Genomic DNA, 22,227 nt, shown 5'->3' on the forward strand with positions numbered 1-22,227 from the left:
GTCCAGAGTAGTGATGCTTGACGGACGGGCAGGTGCAGGCAGCGATCGGTTGAAGAGCATGCATTTAGTTTTACTTGTATTTAAGAGCGGTTGGAGGCCACGGAAGGAGAGTTGTATGGCATTGAAGCTTGTCTGGAGGGTTGTTAACACAGTGTCCAAAGAAGGGCCAGAAGTATACAGAATTGTGTCGTCTGTGTAGAGGTGGATCAGAGACTCACCAGCAGCAAGAGCTTGAACTTCACTTCGCCCCATTAGTTTGCACTATATAGATCAACGTTTTTCTGGTGATCGAATCAACATTAAATCAGCCCCTTTTCAATGCAACAAACCAAAACAAATCTACCTTTGCAAGATTGAGTCTGTGATTTTGTTGTAGGCAGAGCCAGAGCACAATGGAGTACAATTCTATTGGTGGGGTAGCCCACAAGTGGTCTTTCAATCACCCAAGAGTGAATGTGCTTTTCAGATCAGTTCAGATCAGAGCACAGAGCCGCATTTGTGCACATTTGTTGATATTCTTTGCTAGTTAGCGAGTTATAACACAGTTATAAATAAGTATAGGTCAGCAATGGTGAGTTACTGCTTCCTACAAGATTACAAAACATGTAGGCTACATTTCAAACTGTCTTTGAAAAGCCAGTCAGGTAAAAATCGTATCGCTTAATTAAAGGGGCGGTGTTGTATTTTGAGATAGGCTTGAATATGCAAATAAGCCAATATGCAGAGGGTTAGCCTGTATGGTAATAATAATAATTTTTATTTTATAAAGTGGTTTCTTGCATCATACAACACAGTACAATGCAATTTACAGTCACCTAGTTGGCCCATGGTGTTACAGACCAAGTAAAGGCCTGCATTGAACACCACATATAGGCTACTGTAGGCTAGATCATAGAAATCAAAAGCTATTTCCACGTGAAAATGTTATGGGATTGCTGGTAGGTCTACATTATGCTCAAATAGCCACAATAGCACATTAGCTACTGTCTAAAACTGTAAGGGAAAAGTGTCAGTGTTCACTGTAAACACGCACCGGAAGTCACACAAAATTCTCACAATATTCATTCTTCCCCTCACAAGACCAAAAATTAGCTCAGTGTGCCAAAATAAATTGTTTACCCCTATTTTCTTCACAATTTTGTGATATCCAATTGCCATCGGGAGAGGCGAAGGTGGATCATTAGTCTTCTGAAACATGACCAAAAAAGCTGCGCTGCTTCTTAACAACCGCTCACTTACACCAGAAGCCAGCCGCACCAATGTGTCGGAGAAAACCCTGTTCAACTGACGACCGGAGTCAGCTTGCAGGCACCCAGACCACCACAAGGAGTCACTAGAGCACGATGAGCCAACCCCTAAAGCCACCCAGCCAACCCCTCCTTTAACTCGGTTGAAGCTGGGCCAATTGTGCGCCGCCTTATGGGAATCTCGGTCACGGCCTGTTGTGACACAGCCTGGGATCGAACCCCAGGTTGTAGTGATGCCGCAACACTGCGATGCAGTGCCTTAGACCACTGCGCCACCTGTGAGTCTCTGTTTTATTATTAATACATTTGCAAAAATGTATAATTTCCTGTTTTCACTTTGTCATTATGGGGTATTGTGTGTAGATTGATGAGGATTTAAAAACAATTGAATCCAGTTTAGAACAAGGCTGTAACATAACAACATGTGGAGAAAGTTAAGGGGTGTGAATACTTTCCCGAATGTACTGTATAGCAGCTTTTAGCCTAATTTAGTTTGTCAAACAGGTAGGCTACCTCTTATTTTCTAAATAACAAGAAATAGACTAACACAAAGCCTTCTTGTTGTTAGTAAAGTCAAATTAAAATGAAGAGGTTGAAATGAATTATGCCTACTTTAATTTGCCTACTGAGCTGTCCATTTCTGTCCAAATGAGCTGTCCATTTCTGATTGATTGTGTCGCGACTGCTGCTTCAAGTTTCAGCACCACAATGTAAGTTACTCGAATCTAGCTCATTGTGCGGTCATTAACTCTGATAAATACATCATGGGCAAGGAACATATTGTTTTTATTCAAATCAATTATAGTAGTAGCAAGCTATTAAAGGTGACCTCCGGTCCACCTTCTCATCTTCGCGCTCTCCTTCTCGAACTGAACAGAACAGGCTAGTCTGTGCCCAAGACATTGCATTTTTTTAGACTAAGCATAATCAAAAAAAAAAATTCTGAAGAATTCTTTGACTCTACTCCTGAACTGCCACTGTTGGCCTACACAGCACAGGGTTGGTAGGGCAGCACAAAAAAGGTTTTGATCAGCAAGAGTAGAGCAGGCCGGGGCTCAGTCTTAGAATAGCCATTGCAGTGTGTAATGCAGCCTAGTTTTATTCACACCATCCCAGCACCTATCTTAGAAATATAACGTTGCTCTGTGCTTCTCCGAGCATGCACTTCGTAGCCTATAGGCTATGGATCATTTGATAAAGACCACACTAAATATCCTATAAGCACACTTGATATTGGCGCCCAGCAGAGAATCAAAGATGAGGGCTGGCATCAGGCACACATTGATATTTTATTTGTTTCATGGAGATTAAAAATATGTGGAACTCCACATATTTTGAATCTCCGTGAAACAAACAAAACAATAAAGAAACGTGAAGTCATGACGTGCACACAGGCAACTAAACACAAACAATATCCCACAAAACACAGGTGGGGAAATGGCTACCTAAATATGATCCCCAATCAGAGGAAACGATAAACAGCTGCCTCTAATTGGGAACCATATTAGCACCAACATAGAAATAGACAACTAGAACACCCCCTAGTCACGCCCTGACCTACTACACCATAGAGAACCAAGGGCTCTCTAAGGTCAGGGCGTGACATCGCAATAAGGAACTAAAGTAAAACTGCTAAAAATGTGGCAAATATTTTTTTTGTTGTTGTCTTAAATACATAGTGTTATGTTAGAGGCAAATCCAACACAACACATATGTTAGGGGCTGCATCATGTTATGGGTATGCTTGTCATTGGCAAGGACTAGGGAGTTTTTTAGGATAAAAATAAATGAAATTGAGCTAAGCACAGGCAAAATCCTAGAGGAAGACCTGGTTCAGTCTGCTTTCCAGCAGACACTGGGAGACTAATTCACCTTTCAGCAGAAGAATAACCCAAAACACAAGGCCAAATATACGCTGGAGTTGCTTGAAAGACAACATTGAATGTTCCTGAGTGGCCTAGTTACAGTTTTGGAATAAATCAGTTTGAAAATCTAAATCAAATCTAATCAAATGTTATTTGTCACATGCGCTGAATACAACAGGCGAAGACCTTACTGTGAAATGCTTACTTACAAGACTTTAACCAATAATGCAGTTTTAAGAAAATATTTACAAAATAAACTCAAGTAAAATAAATATATATACTTATGTAAATTAGATATTTCTGTATTTTATTTTCAATAAATTTGCTAACATTTCTTAAAACATGTTTTCACTTTGTCATTATGGGGTATTTTATGTAGATTGGTGACAAAAAACATATATTTAATCAATTTTGAATTCAGGCTGTAACAACAAAATGTGGAATAAGACAAGGGCTATGAATACTTTCTGAAGGCACTGTATGTACACGACTAGACAGAAATACATTTGTTTGTACATGTCTGGGTTAGATAAAGGAACATGCAGAATACAGTGTATATGAATGATGGTGAGTCCACTGCACATTGTAAATAAACACAGTCCCACATTCCACATAACCATAAGAACCTGAAACAGTCTAAATGTATGAGTCAGATGAAGATAAAGACGTCCTTAACTTTTTCAGGGAACTTCTATTTCATTCCTGGGCAGCTGGATGCTCTACTGTGTGGAAACAGCTCGGACTCAGGGTGAGTCTCATGATCTATTACTGCAAAATAAAACTTCCAGTAGGTTGGAATAGCCACCATAAAAGGGAACAACAGAAAATAATCCTAACATAACTAAGACTTTAACGCAAATCATGCGTCTATGTCACTGGGAGATTTACTTGAAAATCATGACTCCCCTTCGCCCTCCCCTCCCTCTATTTCTCCCTCCCTTCCTCCCAGGCGGTGCCCTGAGGGCTACACGTGTATGAAGGCCGGGAGAAACCCAAACTACGGGTACACCAGCTTTGACAGCTTCGGCTGGGCCTTCCTCACTCTCTTCCGCCTCATGACCCAAGACTTCTGGGAGAACCTCTACATGCTGGTAAGGCCAAGCTCGTCATAGACAGGGAAAATGAATACTGTAATAATTCCTGCTTGTAATGGCGGAAGCAGTGTAATTCAATGTGGGCGGCTTATATGAGCAGCCGGAGAGCATTGAAACCAAACCGATAGATTGAGACAGCTCTATGTTGTTATTTTGAACTGGGAATTTACTGTCAGTTCTGCAGCACTGTTGTTTAACCTTTTACTGCAGTGGGCTAAATCATGGTCACACAGAGTGTTACTTGGTAGTCTTAAACAAATACCCTTTGAAACAAATGTATACACCTCACACACACATGGTTATGGGCTTAAACAAATCTGTACCATGTTAGAGTTAGAGTTGAAATGTATTCAATTATGAGTTTGCATCCCAATAGTAAAATAAACTGTTTAATATAAACACCAGATTTTAGTTAGTAAAAAAATTAAATAATAATATTCCACCCATGAGGCCACTAGGTCATTTGACTGCAGAAAGGGGCTACTGGCTAATTGGGTCATTAAGGCTGGCATTTCTGCCCTCTTGGTTTCTTTGCCATCAAACTGTGAGTCACTGACTGCTTCTTGTCAAGGACTGGTCTGTCTGTTGATGAGAGGCTGCATGGATTCTACAGTATCTCAGAGTTTAACCTGATTTCTGGTCTTTGGTCATAATCTATGTCCCAGCTGCAGATGAGAAAGATTATGTTTTAAGTTTGACTGGAAGAGCTTGAGAGAAGTCAACATGTTGTTGAGTATTGTCTAATGTAAGTGTGTGTTAAAATAAAGAGGGCTTTATTTTCAGCTGGCATTAAGTAAGAGCAATTGTTAAATGCACGCTCGTTGGCAATTTCAACATGTTAAGCCGGCGCTGTGCTATTTACCAACCCTTGCACCAAGATTGGTAATTTACCTGTCTTATATGAGCTCGCTTGTGCTGAGGTGGGAGGGGTGGCAATATCTGAGGTGTGTCCTTAAAAACGTGCGCCAAAGTGCCAATTTCAGGCAGAACTTATGGGGATATATAAGACCAATTAAAAGCTGGTCTTAGCAATGGATTTTGACAGCTTAAGCACAGATATAAACCTTGTATTTAGAAACATAATAGACTAATGTTTTTTTCCCATTTCCTTTTATTAAAAACCAGGCATCGCCTCCCCTCCTCTCAATGAAGGCTGTTTTTTTCTTGTCCTGCCCAAAGTATTCTCCAAGTAGTAAAGACTATCGATAAAGGGTTTGACTTCTGAGACCGCCTTCTTAATCACCAAAGCTTTATTAAAATATTAAGTTTGGGAGCATTAAAATAGTGAGCAGACAAAAGCACACCTGGAAGCACCTGTCAAGACTCCTGCATTATTTTCCTACTCTAGCAAACTGGCTCAAATTAAGATCCTACATCTTTATGTATATCATGTTATTGTTCTTGAGCTATGCAGCATGTGCACAAAGAGAGTAAAAAAAACCTCAGTGGGGTGCACTGATCAGACTTGGGCCCGCCCTGCAACTTCATTGGTCAATACTGGGCCAACCTGCAACCTCATTGGACATCATTCCACCTGCCAATCAACATTATCTATCATGTTCGGTTGTTGCAGGCAAAATAAATAATATCAGATAGGGATGTGCAACATAATGTCCACTTCATAGGATGACACATAAGTATAGGCTAAAGAGATTTTCCGAGAGGGAGCATCTGACAGCTATCAGACCCTCTGAAAATGATTCCTCTGTTCCGAATTATCCATGCAGCTATAGAAATGCGATTTATGCTCACTATCCAATTTGTGATTGCATTTTTATTTTCAAAATTAGAAATATGTTATACTAAATTACTAATTATTTAGGATTTTGGCAGAGGGGCCAGGTTATGGGTGGACTCTCATAATCTTTTGTGCAAATGTACTCCAAAATTCAGCCATAAATACATAATTGAATATATCAGCCTACTCCATTTAGGAAATAAAAGTTGTGACCAAGATGTTTCAAATCGGGTTGACAATTATCTTCTAACTTTAGATTTGTGTCCCTCCATTTAGTATGATATGTTACGTTTTGTATGATATATATTAATTTGTGAATGTCTATCATCCATTTTTTATGATATGTTACTTCCTCCGATTCGCATGATATGTTATGAATGTCAATATGTACAGTATGTTCGAATTTGTTAGTACACGTTCACTATGAAGGGAACGAGCGTGCAACTCACATGTACTATACATTTTATGTGTTGAATGTAAAGATTGTGTGGCTTACTCCGCCAGGAGACGATTACAGATGGTGTATTATGCATGTATGAGCCATTCCCAGAGAAACCTATTGGTGTGGATGTCAAAGCACTAACAGAGCTAACAGTGCCAAAGATAGTACAGACACCATGCATTGACAGAGAAACACAGGGAAGTACCTCAGCTCTGGAAGAAAAATACTGCCACTTCAAACAATTAATGGGTAATGTTTATTCATTATGACCATTGTTACAGTATATGTTGCTTCTCTTTGTTTTCCCTCTTTCTTTCCCCCTTTCCTTCCTCCCCCCTCTTCCTCTCTCCCAGACACTGCGAGCGGCAGGGAAAACCTACATGATCTTCTTTGTGTTGGTGATCTTCGTTGGATCCTTCTACCTGGTTAATCTGATTCTGGCTGTGGTGGCCATGGCCTATGAGGAGCAGAACCAGGCAACAATAGAGGAGGCAGAGCAGAAAGAGGCAGAGTTCAAAGCCATGCTGGAGCAGATCAAGAACCAGCAGGAGGATGCACAGGTTTGTCCCTCCCTGGTGTTAGACTGGGTGAGGAGCCATCTGTCTGTCTGTCTGTCTGTCTGTCTGATTGCTGGGTCTATCTGTCTGTACACATCACTCCCTTCACTTCTCCCCTCTCCTACCTGTTCTGTCTTGCCACCCTTCAGGATGCCCAGGTTAGTCCCAGACTGAGTGTGGGTGTTGTCTGTCTGTCTGTCAGTGCCTGTCTGTCTTCTGAGATTCTTATCAGATTCGTAATTTTGTTTAATCCACAAAAGTGTAGCTAAGGTTACTAACGCCAGTTAGCACTAGTCAGCTGTACTTGCACCAAAATCAGGTATTTCTCTTTCAAAAAGCGTGTTCTCCATCTGATAATATATTGGTGAGCCAACCTGTTTTTAGGACTTTAATATCCATGATTTATCAAAACTAGTTTTCTCACGGCTTTGTCTTGTCCTGCAGTAGACATAGGCTATAGCCTAGTGAGTAGCTCATGCTCCATGCTCCATGCTAAAACATTTATTTAGCAAATATTCAAATCAGAAAAAAGTGATTAGAACCAGAGTAAACAAATCAGCCCCTGTCTGTCTGTCTGTCTGTCTGTCTGTCTGTCTGTCTGTCTGTCTGTCTGTCTGTCTGTCTGTCTGTCTGTCTGTCTGTCTGTCTGTCTGTCTGTCTGTCTGTCTGTCTGTCTCCCTTCATTCCCTTCACTTTTCCTCTCTCTTACCTGTCCCCCACCTCCCCACCCCTCAGGCTGCTGCCATGGCGACCTCAGCGGGCATGGTGTCGGAGGGCGACGGGGTGGAGGGGGGCGATGCAACGGAGGGTGGAGGTCACCTATCCCGTAGCTCCTCTGATGCGTCCAAGCTCAGCTCCAAGAGCGCCAAAGATCGACGCAACCGCAAGAAGAAATCACGTCAGAAAGAGGAGGAGAAGAAAGAGAAGGGGGAGAAAGGCGAGAAGGTCGACCATGAGAAGCACGTTAAGTCCGAGTCGGACGATGGCAGCAGGAGGAGCATCTTCCGTTTCCCAGGCAACCGGCTGGGACGCAAGTCGTCCATCATGAACCAGGTAAAAACTAGCATGAGACAATAAAGATAAACTATTTTCTTAATTTAAGTCATTTTCAGAGACTTTCATGAGTATTGAGACATACAGTGCCTATCATAAGTTTTCACTGCCCTTGGATTTCTTCACATTTTACTGTGTTACAAATTGGGATTAAAATTTATTTAATTGTCCTTTTTGTGTCAACGATCTACACAAAAACAGAACATTTCTATATATTTCTATTTTTATTTATGTGAAATAAAACACTTTTATATCTTAATAAGATAAATATTCACCCTTTGAGTCAATATTAGAAGCAATTTTGACAGCGATTACAGCTGTGAGTCTTGTTATTTTAACATTTCTTCAAACTCTGTAAAGTTAGTTGTTGATAGACAGCCATTTTCAAGTCTTGCCATAGATTTTCAAGCAGATTTAAGTCAAAACTGTAACTACACAACTCAGGAACATTCACTGTCCTCTTGGTAAGCAACTCAGAATGACTTTTTTGAGAGAAACATTCCACATATGGCACCAAGGTAGATTTATGGAGCCTGAAAATATTTCGATATGGAAACACCACAGATTTGGCCCCCGGGGGCTGTGTCAGCCATCTCACAAAATGGCCATTGTCGGTAATACAACGTTATAGTTCTGAAGTTTTTCTTACATTTTTTTTATAAACACACCAAATGTTGCACGAAGGTAGATTTAGGTACCCTAAAAATATTTCGATATGGAGCAACCACAGATTTGGCCCCTGGGGGCCGTGGCAGCCATCTTACTATATAGCCGCAGACTACCACTATTTTACAAACCTTTAATCTACAAAAAGTCGTGGCATATACTTCTTTGACTTTTAAAGTATACTTCTTCTTATACTTCTTAGCCTGGATCTCCTGACAACCAAAAGGTTTAACAGTTACACACAGTATAATACAATGAGTACAGAGAGAAACACAGCAGCCATGTAGGCCACATTTGTTGGAAAAAGTAAACATTTCTGCGACTGCTTCTAGTGGAGGTGAGATAGAATGCTCTATTGATGAGGTAGCTCTACCTGCGACATAAAACCAGCCTCGGCCCAAGACGGAATATTATTTTGATCTAATGGGTTGGGTTCCATGAGCATTTAAACAAATGGTTACTGAAGCTACTTCCCAAAGCCCATATCAGGATAAAATACAGACTAACTACAGCTGTACCTGTGAAAAATATCCCAGCCATTGAGTTTGAGTAGTTCACAATTGCTGTGGACAATTCTCTCAAGCTGTGCTTCAGTGAGACAAGAACTGTACATGACACAGAGAATCTTTTACTTTCACCACATTTTGGTGGTCACTGTTGATTTGAGGAAGCATCAGGTAAAGGTGTACTTACTTCCGCTAAAGGACCTCCAAAATCATAATTAAAGATCATTTTTATTGGGTCAGTGGATGCAATCATAGAAACAGACCAAATATTTTAAAAAGAACATCAAAAGCCCTGGAACTAAGCCCCTAACTTACTATTTGCTACTAAGCAAAGGGATCTCATAGCTTTGGACCTGACCTGACACCCTGTATTTAAGTATAGCAACCAATGGCGTATTTCAACCAACAGCTGTGTGTTACAAAAATGTGTTACAAAAACTATAATACAGTATAACATATAGCCTATTTGGGGTGAAAGGTCTGTGTTGGCTCCATATCTTAGTCTTTGTAGGGTCCATAAATCTATCTCTGGGCCAAACTTGGAGCCTTTCTCATAAAATAGTTCTTAGTTGTAAAATATTGGTACTGCTAGGCAGTCATTTTCAAAGATGGCTGCCACAGCCCCCTGGGGCCAAATCTGTGGTGGCTCCATATCTAAATAATTTCGGGATATATAAATCTAAATCACCAAAATCTGATAAGTTTTTCTAAAAAAAGGACTTCAGAACTGTAACATTGTAATACAGACAATGGCCATTTTGTAAGATGTCTGTGGTGGCTCCATATCTAAATCTACCTTTAATCTACAGAGCCTTTGTGTCAAATGTGCTTTGTTTATCTGGAAATAGTTATTCTGACCTACAAAATAGTGTTACAGTCGGCAGCCATGGGTCCATAAATCTAGCTCTGTGACAAATTTGGTGCCTTTACCGCGAAGCATTCCTTTTGAATTGTAAAATAGCATTCATTTTGGTGGCCATTTTCACAAATGGCTACCAATCGCCCCAGGGGCCAAATCTGTGGTGGCTCCATATCTAAATCTTTTCAAGGTACAGCGCATTCGGAAAGTATTCAGACCCTGTGACTTTTTCCACATTTTGTTACATTACAGCCTTATTCTAAAATGGATTAAATTAATTGTTTTCCTCAGCAATCTACACACGATACCCCATAATGATAAAGCAAAAACTGTTTTTTTGAATTTTTTTCAAATGTATAAAACAACAAACGGAAATACCTTATTTACATAAGTATTCAGACTATTTGCTATGAGACTCGAAATTGAGCTCAGGTGCATCCTGTTTCCATTGATCATCCTTGAGATGTTTCTACAACTTGATTGGAGTCCACTTGTGGTAAATTAAATTGATTGGACATGATTTGGAAAGGCACACACCTGTCTATATAAGGTCCCACAGTTGACAGTGCAGGTCAGAGCAAAAACCAAGCCATGAGGTCAAAGGAATTGTCCGTAGAGTTCCGAGACAGGATTGTGTAGAGGCACAGATCTGGGGAAGAGTACAAAAAAATCTGCAGCATTGAAGGTCCCCAAGAACACAGTGGCCTCCATGATTCTTAAATGGAAGACGTTTGGAACCACCGAGACTCTTCCTAGAGCTGGCCGCCCGGCTACACTGTGCAATTGGGGGAGAAGGGCCTTAGTCAGGGCGGCCACTCTGACAGAGCTCCAAAGTTCCTCTGTGAAGATGGGAGAACCTTCCAGAAGGACAACCATCTCTGCAGCACTCCACCAATCAGGCCTTTATGGTAGAGTGGCCAGATGGAAGCCACTCCACAGTAAAAGGCACACGACATCCCACTTGGAACTTGCCAAAAGGCACCTAAAGGAGTCAGGCCATGAGAAACAAGATTCTCTGGTCTGATGAAACCAAGATTGAACTATTTGGCCTGAATGCCAAGCGTTACGTCTGGAGGAAACCTGGCACCATCCCTACGGTGAAGCATGGTGGTGGCAGCATCATGCTGTGGGGATGTTTTTCACCGGCAGGGACTGGGGGACTAGTCAGAATTGAGGGAAAGATGAACGGAGCAAAGTACAGAGAGATCCTTGATGAAAACCTGCTCCAGCCGCTCAGGACCTCAGACTGGGGTGAAGGTTCACCTTCCAACAGGACAACGACCCTAAGCACACAGCCTAGACAACACAGAAGTGGCTTCGGTACAAGTCTCTGAATGTCCTTGAGTGGCCCAGCCAGAGCCCGGACTTGAACCCGATCGAACATCTCTGGAGTGACCTGAAAATAGCTGTGCAGCACCACTCCCCATCCAACCTGAAAGAGCTTGAGACGATCTGCAGAGAAGAATGGGAGAAACAAGCCTGGCACTATGCTACAAACCTGGCACTACAAATACAGTAGTGCCAGACTTGTAACATCATACCCAAGAAGACTCAAGGCTGTAATTGCTTTTAAGGTGCTTCAACAAAGTACTGAGTAATGGGTCTGAATACTATGCGGTATTGTGTGTAGATTGATGAGAAAAAAATTTGTAATCTATTTTAGAATGAGGCTGTGACGTAACAAAATGTGGAAAAAGTCAAGGGGTCTGAATACTTTCCGAATGCACGTCTGTATCAAATTTGATGCTTTTATCACAAAGTGAATGATTAAGTCAAATTTCTCAGCTTAGCCACCCGACTACAATGATGTCATACCAATGCAACGTTTCATGTTAATGTAACAGAGGTTGCTACTGAGTGACAGAATTACTAAGGCCTCACACCTCTCCCTCGCTGCCATTTTTTATTTTCTCCTTTCTTCTTTCTCTCCTTCCTGGTGATAGTCAGTGACGTCGCATTGTGCTGACACATCTTCTGTTCACCACTAGTGCAGAGGAGAGCAGTTTTAGTGTAGCAGCAGTGACTGTACATTACACTAGTCTTGGTCTGTTTGTTGTGAGGGAAGGGAAGGCCAGAGAGAGGCTTGCTTTCACAGGACCCCTCTACATTATTTATAAGGCCTTTTCATTAATCATTCACTGCCCTGCTGATAGCAGTAATCTAGCTGTGTTTTTTCATTACTCTGAGAAGCCCAGTCAGAACTGTTTACTAAGCAAAATGGACCTTTGCATATATTTGCGTGCCTGATTTCTAAAGTGACCATCTTCTAGTCTTTAGTTGCTGTGTCTTTCCATGTTTGAATTAACCATTATCTCTTTTCTGTCTCTGTAGCTAGGGTTCCATCCAATTGGCGACAGATTTGCGAATATTCTAAAATCTGCATAAAGAAAATATGCACTTTTTCCCACCAGTGGTGTGTTTCCACCATACAAAATGTCCTTATGTACTTAAAAGTTTTTATGTACCAAATAAAAATCTAAGGTTCAATATGTTTCCATCGCATTTTCAACTCTACTGATAGTTTTGTAACAAAAACTGTTGCGTTAAATAACAAATGTGCCCACTCTGTTCTTGGCATGTGCGCTCTAGCCAACAGCTCACAGATACAATCAAATCAAATCAAACTTTATTTGTGACATGCGCCGAATACAACAAGTGTAGACCTTACCGTGAAACGCTTACTTACAAGCCCTTAACCAACAACGCAGTTCAGAAAATATTTACCAAATAAACTAAAGTAAAAATTTATAAAAAGTAACACAATAAAATAACAATAACGAGACTATATACAGGGGGTACCGGTACCGAGTCAGCGTGCGGGGTACAGTCGAGGTAATTTGTACATGCACATCATAACTTATTTTCATCTGTAGCCTAATAAACTGCAAGGTTTCCCGAGTCGTAGTGGGAGGACTACACACCATGTCATCGTGTAATTCCAAGTTTACTTCGATATGATGGTTGTTATATCAATATTTGTGCATAACGGGGTTTCCATCGTAATTGCGTGCATAATACATTTTACAGACACAAAAAGATCCCACCATGTCGAACAAACAAATGATCTGCCGGCATTTTTGAAATTGTACCCCCTGTATATAGCCTCGTTATTTTTCTTTATTTAACTAGGCAGAACAAATTCTTATTTACAATGACAACCTACCCCAGCCAAACCCTAACCCGGACAACGCTGGCCCAATTGTGCGCCGCCCTATGGTACTCCCAGTCATGGCTGGTTGTGATACAGACTGGAATTGAACCAGGGTCTGTAGTGAAGCTTCCAGCACTGAGATGCAGTGCCTTAGACCACTGAGTCAGTCAGGAGCCCCATTTAATCTTAATTTTACTTAATTTGTTTCATTCTTTCTCTCTCTCCCTCTCCCTTTCTTACCATCTCACACCAACCCCTCCCCCCACCTCTCTCTCTCTCTCTCTCGCTCTCTCTCTCTCTCTCTATCTCTCTTTCGTGCTTTGTTTCTCTGTCTCTTCTTCTTTCTCATCCCCTCACCTCTCTCTGCCTTTACTTTTCACTCTGTCTCACCCACTCTCGTTCGCCCCCACCTATCTATCTATTTTTCCCTCTATTTCTCTTCTCTCTCTCCATCCCCCTTCTCCCTCTCCCTCCTCCAGTCTCTCCTCTCCATCCCAGGCTCGCCCTTCATGTCGCGCCACAACAGCCGCAGCAGCATCTTCAGCTTCAACAAGGGCCGCCCTCCCAAGGACGTGGGCTCGGAGAACGAGTTTGCCGACGACGAGCACAGCACGGTGGAGGAGAGTGAGGACCGCCGGGGCTCCCTGTTCATCCCCTACCGCCGCAGCAGCTACAGCGGCTACAGCCAGGGCTCGTCGCGCCTCATCAACCCACTAGCGCCCCACATTGGAGGGAAAAGGAACAGCACGGTGGACTGCAATGGCGTAGTGTCACTCATCGCTCACCAGCCCGGCGGGAGCCTTCTGCCTGAGGTGAAAATAGATAAGGCAGCCACTGACGACAGTGTAAGGACATCCATAAACAGTTTATAGGCATGATGGAGGTTGCTCCTGCCCTGGTCTCTCCAGCTTCTTTCTCCTCTTTTTCCTTCTCGCCTTTCATTTCGGTCCGGTTTCCTCTCCCTCTCTCATTCTCTCCCTCTCTCTATCTCTCTTCCCCTTCTCTCTCTCTTTCTCTTTCTTCCTCTTCCCTCCCCTTTCTCTCTCTCTCTCTCACTCTCTCTTTCCCTTCTCTGTCCCTTCTCTGTCCTACCTTCTCATGAATTGCTCAGCACTCACAGCCTTATTACACCACACCAATGTTTAGTCTTTATTTCTCCCCGCCCCCCTCGCTTCAGCTGCTCTGAGTGGCTTCCACCAATGAAAAACAACAGATTCCTGGCCTCCATTATACCATAGTAACCTATCTATTAGCATATAAGTCAGTTTAAAATCCTCCTGAATACAAGTCTCTCTAAGAACCTATCTAACAAACAGATAGCTCTCCCTAGGATGCCGTGCCCCATCCACAACAAGCATTACTAGAAACTCTCCCTCTTAATCTGGCCTCTTCCCAAGGATTTGCAAATTCAAGACCAGTTTATTCTGTCTGTCTTTCAGCACAATTTCTCCACCTCTCTTTTGTCCACTGCCCCAAGCTACTGGAGGTGCAATAAAACATAACCTTTTCCCAATAACAGTATTCTTCCTCATCCTAGTTACACTAAAACAAAGGTGCTAGTTAGTACCAAAAAGGGTTCTTTATTTTGTCCCTGTTTATAAAAATGTGTATGGTTCTTCATTACACTGTTAAATATTTCCCGGCTACTGGTTGCAGAGAAAATAAGGTAACTATACAAAAAGAGAATGTGTTTGTAGAGCTGGATTAAGGTATTATTGCTGTAAGGGACAGTATGCTTTTGTATTCTGATTACTTTGGAGTAAACCTGACTTGGGATTTGAACTCACAACCTCTCAGTTGCCAGCGACCTTACTTTCCTGCTATGCCACTGTGTCTGCAGGTACTATAGAGATTGTTAAAAGATTAGGACCAGTAGATATTCTGTCATTTGTCCCTATGGGGGAACCCTTTTGGGTAATCAAAAGGGGACAATGCGCTCTCCCAGAAGCTTGGCTGGTGCATAAAACCCGCAAATTCAGACAAACAGAAGGTGTGATGGGTCCGCACTCAAAAAGATGTAGCATTTTCACTACATAGCATACACAGACGTTTCGGCTTTGCAGCCTTCTAGATGGGGACGTTCAAGCGTCACACAGTCGACTACAAGGAGCAGAACGTCTACACCTGTCTGTCCTAGAATTTTGATAATAATTCTAAACAGCATTTGTAGGGAACAACCAATAAGCAGCAGTTGCTTCTATTCAGGGTTGCCACTCATCTGATGTGGCTTCTCTGGTCTGCCAGAATTATAGGGTATGGGAGTGGGCACAAAGGGTAATTGAGGGCATCAGGTGTGAACCATTCATGAATCAACTGCCTTAGGTGTCTGCTCACTTGGATGAATCATATCAATTCATAAGATAGCTTACCACAAAGGACATCATGCACAGCCGTTCATAAATATGTGGGCCTAACTTATAAACGATATGCAAAATCTGATATGGGCAGTGTTCTTGTATAACAGTCTAAATTTGGCCTATAGCAATCTAGTTCTTCTTTTAAACTATGTGGAGATCACAGGAGATTGGTGATACCTTAATTGGGGAGGACTGGCTCGTGGTAATGGATGGAGCTGAATGAATGGACTGGTATCAAACATGGTTTCCATGTGCTTGATGTCATTCCTTTTGTTCCATTCCAGCCATTACTATGAGCTTTTCTCCCTTCAGCAGCCTCCACTGGTAGATCTACAGAATTTAATTTAAATATCCACATGGTTTCCCATTGGAGTAATCTGTTGTCATAATCACCTCTGCATGGTGGATACACTTTTTCGATCCCGACACAATGCAATTCATTAATCAAATGATTTTGTGTCTCGCAACTGGCAAGGTGATATCTTGACGTCTGATAGTGGATTTATGTGCTTCAAGGCGTACTTTCCAAGCGCGGGATGTTTTTCGAATATCAATCTTATTGCAAGAACACTGTAACATATAAATAACTTATTTAGTAGAGCAAGTTATACATTACTTTATCTCATCGTTCCTAGAAGTCTTAGGGCATACAACGTTAGAAAATGTCCTTATGGTGCTACATGAGATACATGATCTACAGGGGAAGCATCCTTTTATGAATGCCTCTTTTCTCTCTCTGACCACATCTGATTTAACCAATATCTTTGATAGATTTCTTGATCGTTTATAGGTGAATAAAGGTGGATTCTGGAAGGCAGAATGTAAAGAGGAGTCTGATGATAGTAAATGCCAGTGTTTATTTTACAGAAAACAGTTTGAACATGAATAGGATTTGTGACTGTATACAGTACAATCATTTGTTTATAACATCAAATTTGTTCACTAGAAAGCTGTAGTTAAAAACTACATTCTCTCGTGGAGCATTGTTGCTTTGGGCATCTTCGTTTACCTCATTCCCCCGTCCTCTCGTACCTCTCCTTGTGCGTCTTTGTCTTTGGCATGTGTGCGTTTGGAACGTTGCAGGGGCAGGGGGACCAAAAAAGTATTTCTGGATCTGGAGGATGAAGAATACATCGCTGCGGTGGAGGATTCATCGGATTCTGATGCTCTGGCCTGTTGGGTGGGACGATGTCTGCGAGTGCTTGGGTTTCTCGGACAGCCAGGTGTAGACGTTCTGCTCCTTGTGGTCGACTGTGTGGCGCCAGTTGGGTCACACACAACCCAGAGCAGAAGACTAGAAGCATGGCTTAGTAGGGCCGTGGTGTTCAGATAGCTATTTTTGGACACCCGTGAGAGTAAATGTAATTCTGGTTAATCTTTTCAACAGAACAGATGAACCGGAATTAAATTTACTCTCACGGGTGAGTTGGACCGCAGAGTGAAGGGAAAAGCAGCCAACAAGTGCTCAGTATATTTGGGAACTCCTTCAAGACTGTTGGAAAAGCATTCCAGGTGAAGCTTTTTGAGAGAATGCCAAGAGTTTGCAAAGCCGTCATCAAAGCAAAGGGTGGCTACTTTGTAGAATCTAAAATATATTTTGATTTGTTTAACACTTTTTTATTTACTACATGATTCCATATGTGTTATTTCATAGTTTTAATGTCTTCCCTGTTATTTTACAATGTAGAATAGTAAAAATAAAACACATGAGTAGGTGTGTCCAAACTTTTGTCTGGTACTGTAGATACAGCATAAATTACTGCTAAATATGAAAACATTCTGCCAAAACAGTAAATAGACCGGTAGCTTATGTAAAATATATGACAGTATGGGTAGGCTACAGTATTGCTGTGCGATAGAAGCACGACATCATTGCCTATTTCATCCCAGAGCCTATACCAAGGCAGGACATAGAAACCTAATAATATATTGATGAAATAAATATTGAACAACAATTTGTCTTTTGCATCCCGTGGCCTAATGCAAATTGGCCTCGTTCCAGCAAATAAAGGGTGTTATTTTCACCATAAAAGGTGAATAGAGGGCGTTTTCCAGGCAGAGTTTTAATGCTCATTTTACATCAGATCTCATTTATAATGGCAAATGTGCGTATGTACGGCATGCACCAAGTTTATAAATCTCTATTTTTGTACGTAGGCTCAGACTTTACAGAAATGGCACACACAGAAATGTTATGTGAAATGTATGCAACGGTTATAAATGAGGCCCCAAGAAGTTAATGTTTATTTTTCAACAATTTACTGTCAGCTTGCTGCAAGTAATTATTGTAAAATTCAGGGTAACTTACTGTGGCTGATCTCTGTCATGTTCACTGACTAGATATGGTGATACGATATGGTAGGAAGGTCAGTGCTGCCAACCAAGGATCCCAAGGGTGCTCGCTACAAATAATGCTTTAGTAATTATCAACTAATGTTAAGCTATATTGTAATCAACAAAGTTCAGTGAAAGTACAGTAAGTTACTGGCAGCTAGTTGCAAGTAAGTTACTTGCAGTTACTGCACTGTAAAACAATCCTGTTTTTTTACGGTAACTTACTGGCAGCCAGATACCTTAAAGTTACTGTGAAAAAAAGTTTACAATAATGTACATTAAAACCAAAGTTTCTTTGGAATTTCATCAGAATTTCATTTTTTTACAGTAACATACAGTTATCTGGCTGCCTTTCTAACATATATATTTTTTTAGTGTGTGTCTATTGGCAACTTTCAAGCAACTAACTGCTATTAACTTACTCTGAAATGCACAGTAACCTCTTATCAGTGCATCTCTTTATGGTCACATTCTCTTACAACAATTGCAGAACTGACAGTGTTAAGAGGTGCTCAACCTTTGACGACTTAACCATCAACCACTTAAACTGGCACAACACTTCCACTGACGGTTGGCACAAATACCTCAAATTCAGTAATTTGTTGTTTACCATGAATTCACTACAACCAGTACCTGTACTGTACCATCAAATTACAGGAACTTTTTTACAGTGTACCAATTAATGGCGTAAAGGAAATCATGGTGGACAGGGAAAGAACAGGATAGTTCTTCACAGCCTTCACAGCAGTTAAGAACACTTCATGAGCAGTAAAAACCCTAGATGAAAAATTCTTACACATATCACCCTCACCCCTTGACAAAGAATCCCTCAATAACTTTTTTTTGTGTGTAGCATGGTAGTTTGAAATCCCCGTACTTCTCTCCAAGCCAAGCGTTTTACCTACTCTCCAAACGTAGCATGGTACAGTGGCTGTCTTGACTTCTCTTTTCTTATTAGCTATATGCCTGCTCTTGCATGGAGGTTTGGGAAGGGGATACAGCTGTTATACATTTTGGGTGGGACAGAACGGTTTGATTAGAGTGGGATAATGTTGTAAGGAATGGGGCTTAGTGGTATTTTTAGTGTCTGGTGTATGGCATAGGGTTTTCGTGTCTGGTGTGTGGGATAAGGTTGGGTGTTGGTCTCTCTCTCTGGTTTAAGCATACCGTGTGTCAGACACAAAGGCTAGGGTTAGTGATCAGAATGGTTTCAAGATGTAGTGTTTGTGTAAGGCTTCTGATGGGTGTTTGTGTGTGTGTCCTCTCCCTGAGCGCAGACCACAGAGGTGGAGGGGAAGAATAAACACTCGGGCTCCCTGATGGTCTCTGTGGACCAGCTCAACCGCAACAAGGACCGGACCAACAGTGTGATGAGCGTGGCCACACATACACACTCACATACTCTGCTGGAGGGTACGGAACTCATACACACTCACACACACCGGTGGAGGGTACAGTTACCTCTACACACACTCTCACACACACACCCACTGGTGGAGGTTACAGAACTCACACTCACTCACTCACACACACTGGTGGATGGTACGGCTGCCTCTGTCCTCACATCCAACCTCTCACCTTTCAACCCCTTCCCATTTAGCCCTGCCTTTTTGCAATATACTGACCTGACCACCAGACAACCAGCCTTATAGCAATGGGTCTTTTTTGTGACTCTTTTCCTCCCTCTCCCTCTCTTTCACTCTCTCTCTCTCTTTTCCACACTCCCTCTTTTCCTCTTATTCACGCTTTACCATTTTCTCTCTCTCTTTCACGCTGTCTCCCTCTCCTTCTCTTGGTTTCTTCTCTCTTTCACTCTCTCTCTCTCTTTTCCACACTCCCTCTTTTCCTCTTATTCACGCTTTACCATTTTCTCTCTCTCTTTCACGCTTCTCTCCCTCCCCTTTCCTCATACAGAGCTAGAAGATTCTCAAAGGGCATGTCCATCATGGTGGTATAAGTTTGCCAACCTCTTCTGTGTGTGGGACTGCTTTCCGTTCTGGCTGAAGATCAAGTATGTGCTCAACCTGATCGTCATGGACCCTTTTGTAGATCTGGCTGTCACCATCTGTATCGTCCTCAACACCCTCTTCATGGCCATGGAGCACTACCCCATGACTCCTCGCTTTGATGAGACGCTGTCAGTGGGCAATCTGGTGAGAAACAGTCAAGTGGACAGTGTTTAGTGTGTAGGGTACCACAGGAGTGTGTCAACATGTGATTGTCATGTTTCTCACATCCAGTTATTTCTCTCTCATACTTGGCTCTCTACCTCTGCTCCACATCTCTCTCTCTCTACCTCTCTCTCTCTCTGTCTCTTTCTTACTCTCACTGTCTCTACCTGCTCTGTCCATGCTGTGAGGATGAAAGTGTGGTACAGATCCATCAGAGCACTTCTTTGCTGGTTTAATCAGGCCCTTTCTTACACGCACGCACGCATACATACATGCACTACACTCTACCCTTTGAAGGGAATTCATAAAAAACTCTGCTCTATTTTAAAGCAACCAGCTTGCTCCCCTTTTCTCACCACAGCAGCTATCTCAGTTTCTCTCCCCCAAATTTGTCTCTCTCTTTCTTGCCACATTTTCTTCTCTGTCTCTCTCTTCCTACTGATTTAGCAGTTTTAACATGGCAGGACAGGGGTATGTCCAGGGGGTGGCAGGGTTGGTTGGTTAGGGGATACATTAAAGTTTAATGTAACATGATCGATCGCTACCTTGCTAAGTGGAGCATACTGCTTGGTAAGGTATGAGGCTGGTGTGTGAGGAGAGGTTAGAGGGTATATGTGGTGTCCACTTGCTCTCAGATATCTCAGTTCAGTAGCAGAGTCCCTGACCTGCCCGTGTGAGGTCAGAGGAATTGGCGTGGTGTAAGGGGTGAGATAGGAAATGAGGTCACAGAGATTGGCGTGGTGTCAGCAGCTATATGGGAAATTAGGTTACAGATGTTGGCATGGTTTCAGTGGTGGTGCAGGATGAATCATTGAGTGTTCTCTGCAGTGATGATTGGGCACATTATCAAGTATTGGGCACATGATCCGGTATTGGGCATAGGCCCACCAACATGCCATCATATAAACCTCCCTGTGTGTGTGCATGTGTGTGGCACTGCTCTATGACCTTGTCCTGCCAGGACAACCTTCACCAGCACTGAGACTCCAATCTATTTTTAATCAGCACTACATCAAACAAAATGCAAGATATTTTTCACATTTCACTCTCAAATTTCTGTATTTAAACAGAATTTCTACAAATCATAAGTTCTCTGTGATTTTAATGTTCTGCATCACAGCATAGCACACACAGATCAGAACTCTCAGGTACAAATCTTGAGCAGACATTTTCTGGTTTCTATCAGAGATCAGAATGATATGTTATAATATACTACACACTTGGTTCTATATTCAGATGTAGTATCTCAATTTGATCACTCTGTTGTCGCAGAGACTTTTCCTGCGCTGCAGGAATTTCAAATAAGTCTTGAGATTTACATAAATTCACTGAAAACATGCAGTTCTCTTTCTTTCACTAGATCTCACACCTAAACTATAGCCTAGCCTATCAAAACGAATTTCCCATTAGAAATGATTAAAACTGGTCAAATCAAGATCTGAAATCTGTAGTGCCAAATAAGAGTTCTTTGACTTGTAACGATAGCGGATCCATTTTTGGTGCTATATAGAACACCATTTTGAAGGTTCTATAAAGAACCATGATCATGAGGTTCTAAATGGAACCTGTATGGTTCTATAAAGACAACACATTACTTTGCAGCAAACCTGCTTGCACCAATCCCACACTGTAAATATAAAAAGTTGATTCAACATACAATTGTAATGCAACCAGCTGCAATAGGATTGTGAGTTTACTCAACATTTGGGCATATAGTTGACCCAACATACAAAATGCTTGCTTGCAAAATGATGTGTAATTATGGGTTCACAGTGAAGCTCTGAAAGCTATTGTTATTTTCTGAATTATTATTTATTTATTTATTTGTTGACATGGTCCAAAAAAACCTTCAAGCATAGATTGGTAACTTTTTTCCTAATTTGGCACACAGAAACTAGAGGCCATGAGTAACTTGGTCAAAAAGAATGGCACCGATTGGCCAAAAGGTGGAGCTGTTATAAGCAGTCTCACTTCCATCATGAGTAGAGAACAGGAGGGCTTCTTAAAGAAAAACTAACAGGTCTGTGAGAGCCGGAATTCTTACTGGTTGGTAGGTGATCAAATACTTATGTCATGCAATAAAATGCAAATTAATTACTTAAAAATCATACAATGTGATTTTCTGGATTTTTAGATTCCGTCTCTCACAGTTGAAGTGTACCTATGATAAAAATTACAGACCTCTAC

General features: G+C 41.7%; 1 protein-coding gene across 2 annotated transcripts in view; it reads left to right on the forward strand.

Annotated features, from left to right (window-relative positions):
• LOC120061588 (sodium channel protein type 8 subunit alpha-like) overlaps nucleotides 1-22,227 on the forward strand; it is a 105,439-nt gene that overhangs the window by 32,544 nt on the left and 50,668 nt on the right. For both annotated transcript variants that reach the window (XM_039011499.1, XM_039011507.1), the window contains exons 7-13: nucleotides 3,797-3,860; nucleotides 4,062-4,203; nucleotides 6,740-6,946; nucleotides 7,679-7,996; nucleotides 13,658-13,990; nucleotides 19,147-19,282; nucleotides 19,784-20,022. In XM_039011499.1, coding sequence (XP_038867427.1) covers nucleotides 3,797-3,860; nucleotides 4,062-4,203; nucleotides 6,740-6,946; nucleotides 7,679-7,996; nucleotides 13,658-13,990; nucleotides 19,147-19,282; nucleotides 19,784-20,022 — 1,439 coding nt within the window. The remainder of the gene's footprint in view (nucleotides 1-3,796; nucleotides 3,861-4,061; nucleotides 4,204-6,739; nucleotides 6,947-7,678; nucleotides 7,997-13,657; nucleotides 13,991-19,146; nucleotides 19,283-19,783; nucleotides 20,023-22,227) is intronic.

This window comes from Salvelinus namaycush, chromosome 2, assembly GCF_016432855.1.
Source record: "Salvelinus namaycush isolate Seneca chromosome 2, SaNama_1.0, whole genome shotgun sequence".
Taxonomy (NCBI): domain Eukaryota; kingdom Metazoa; phylum Chordata; class Actinopteri; order Salmoniformes; family Salmonidae; genus Salvelinus; species Salvelinus namaycush.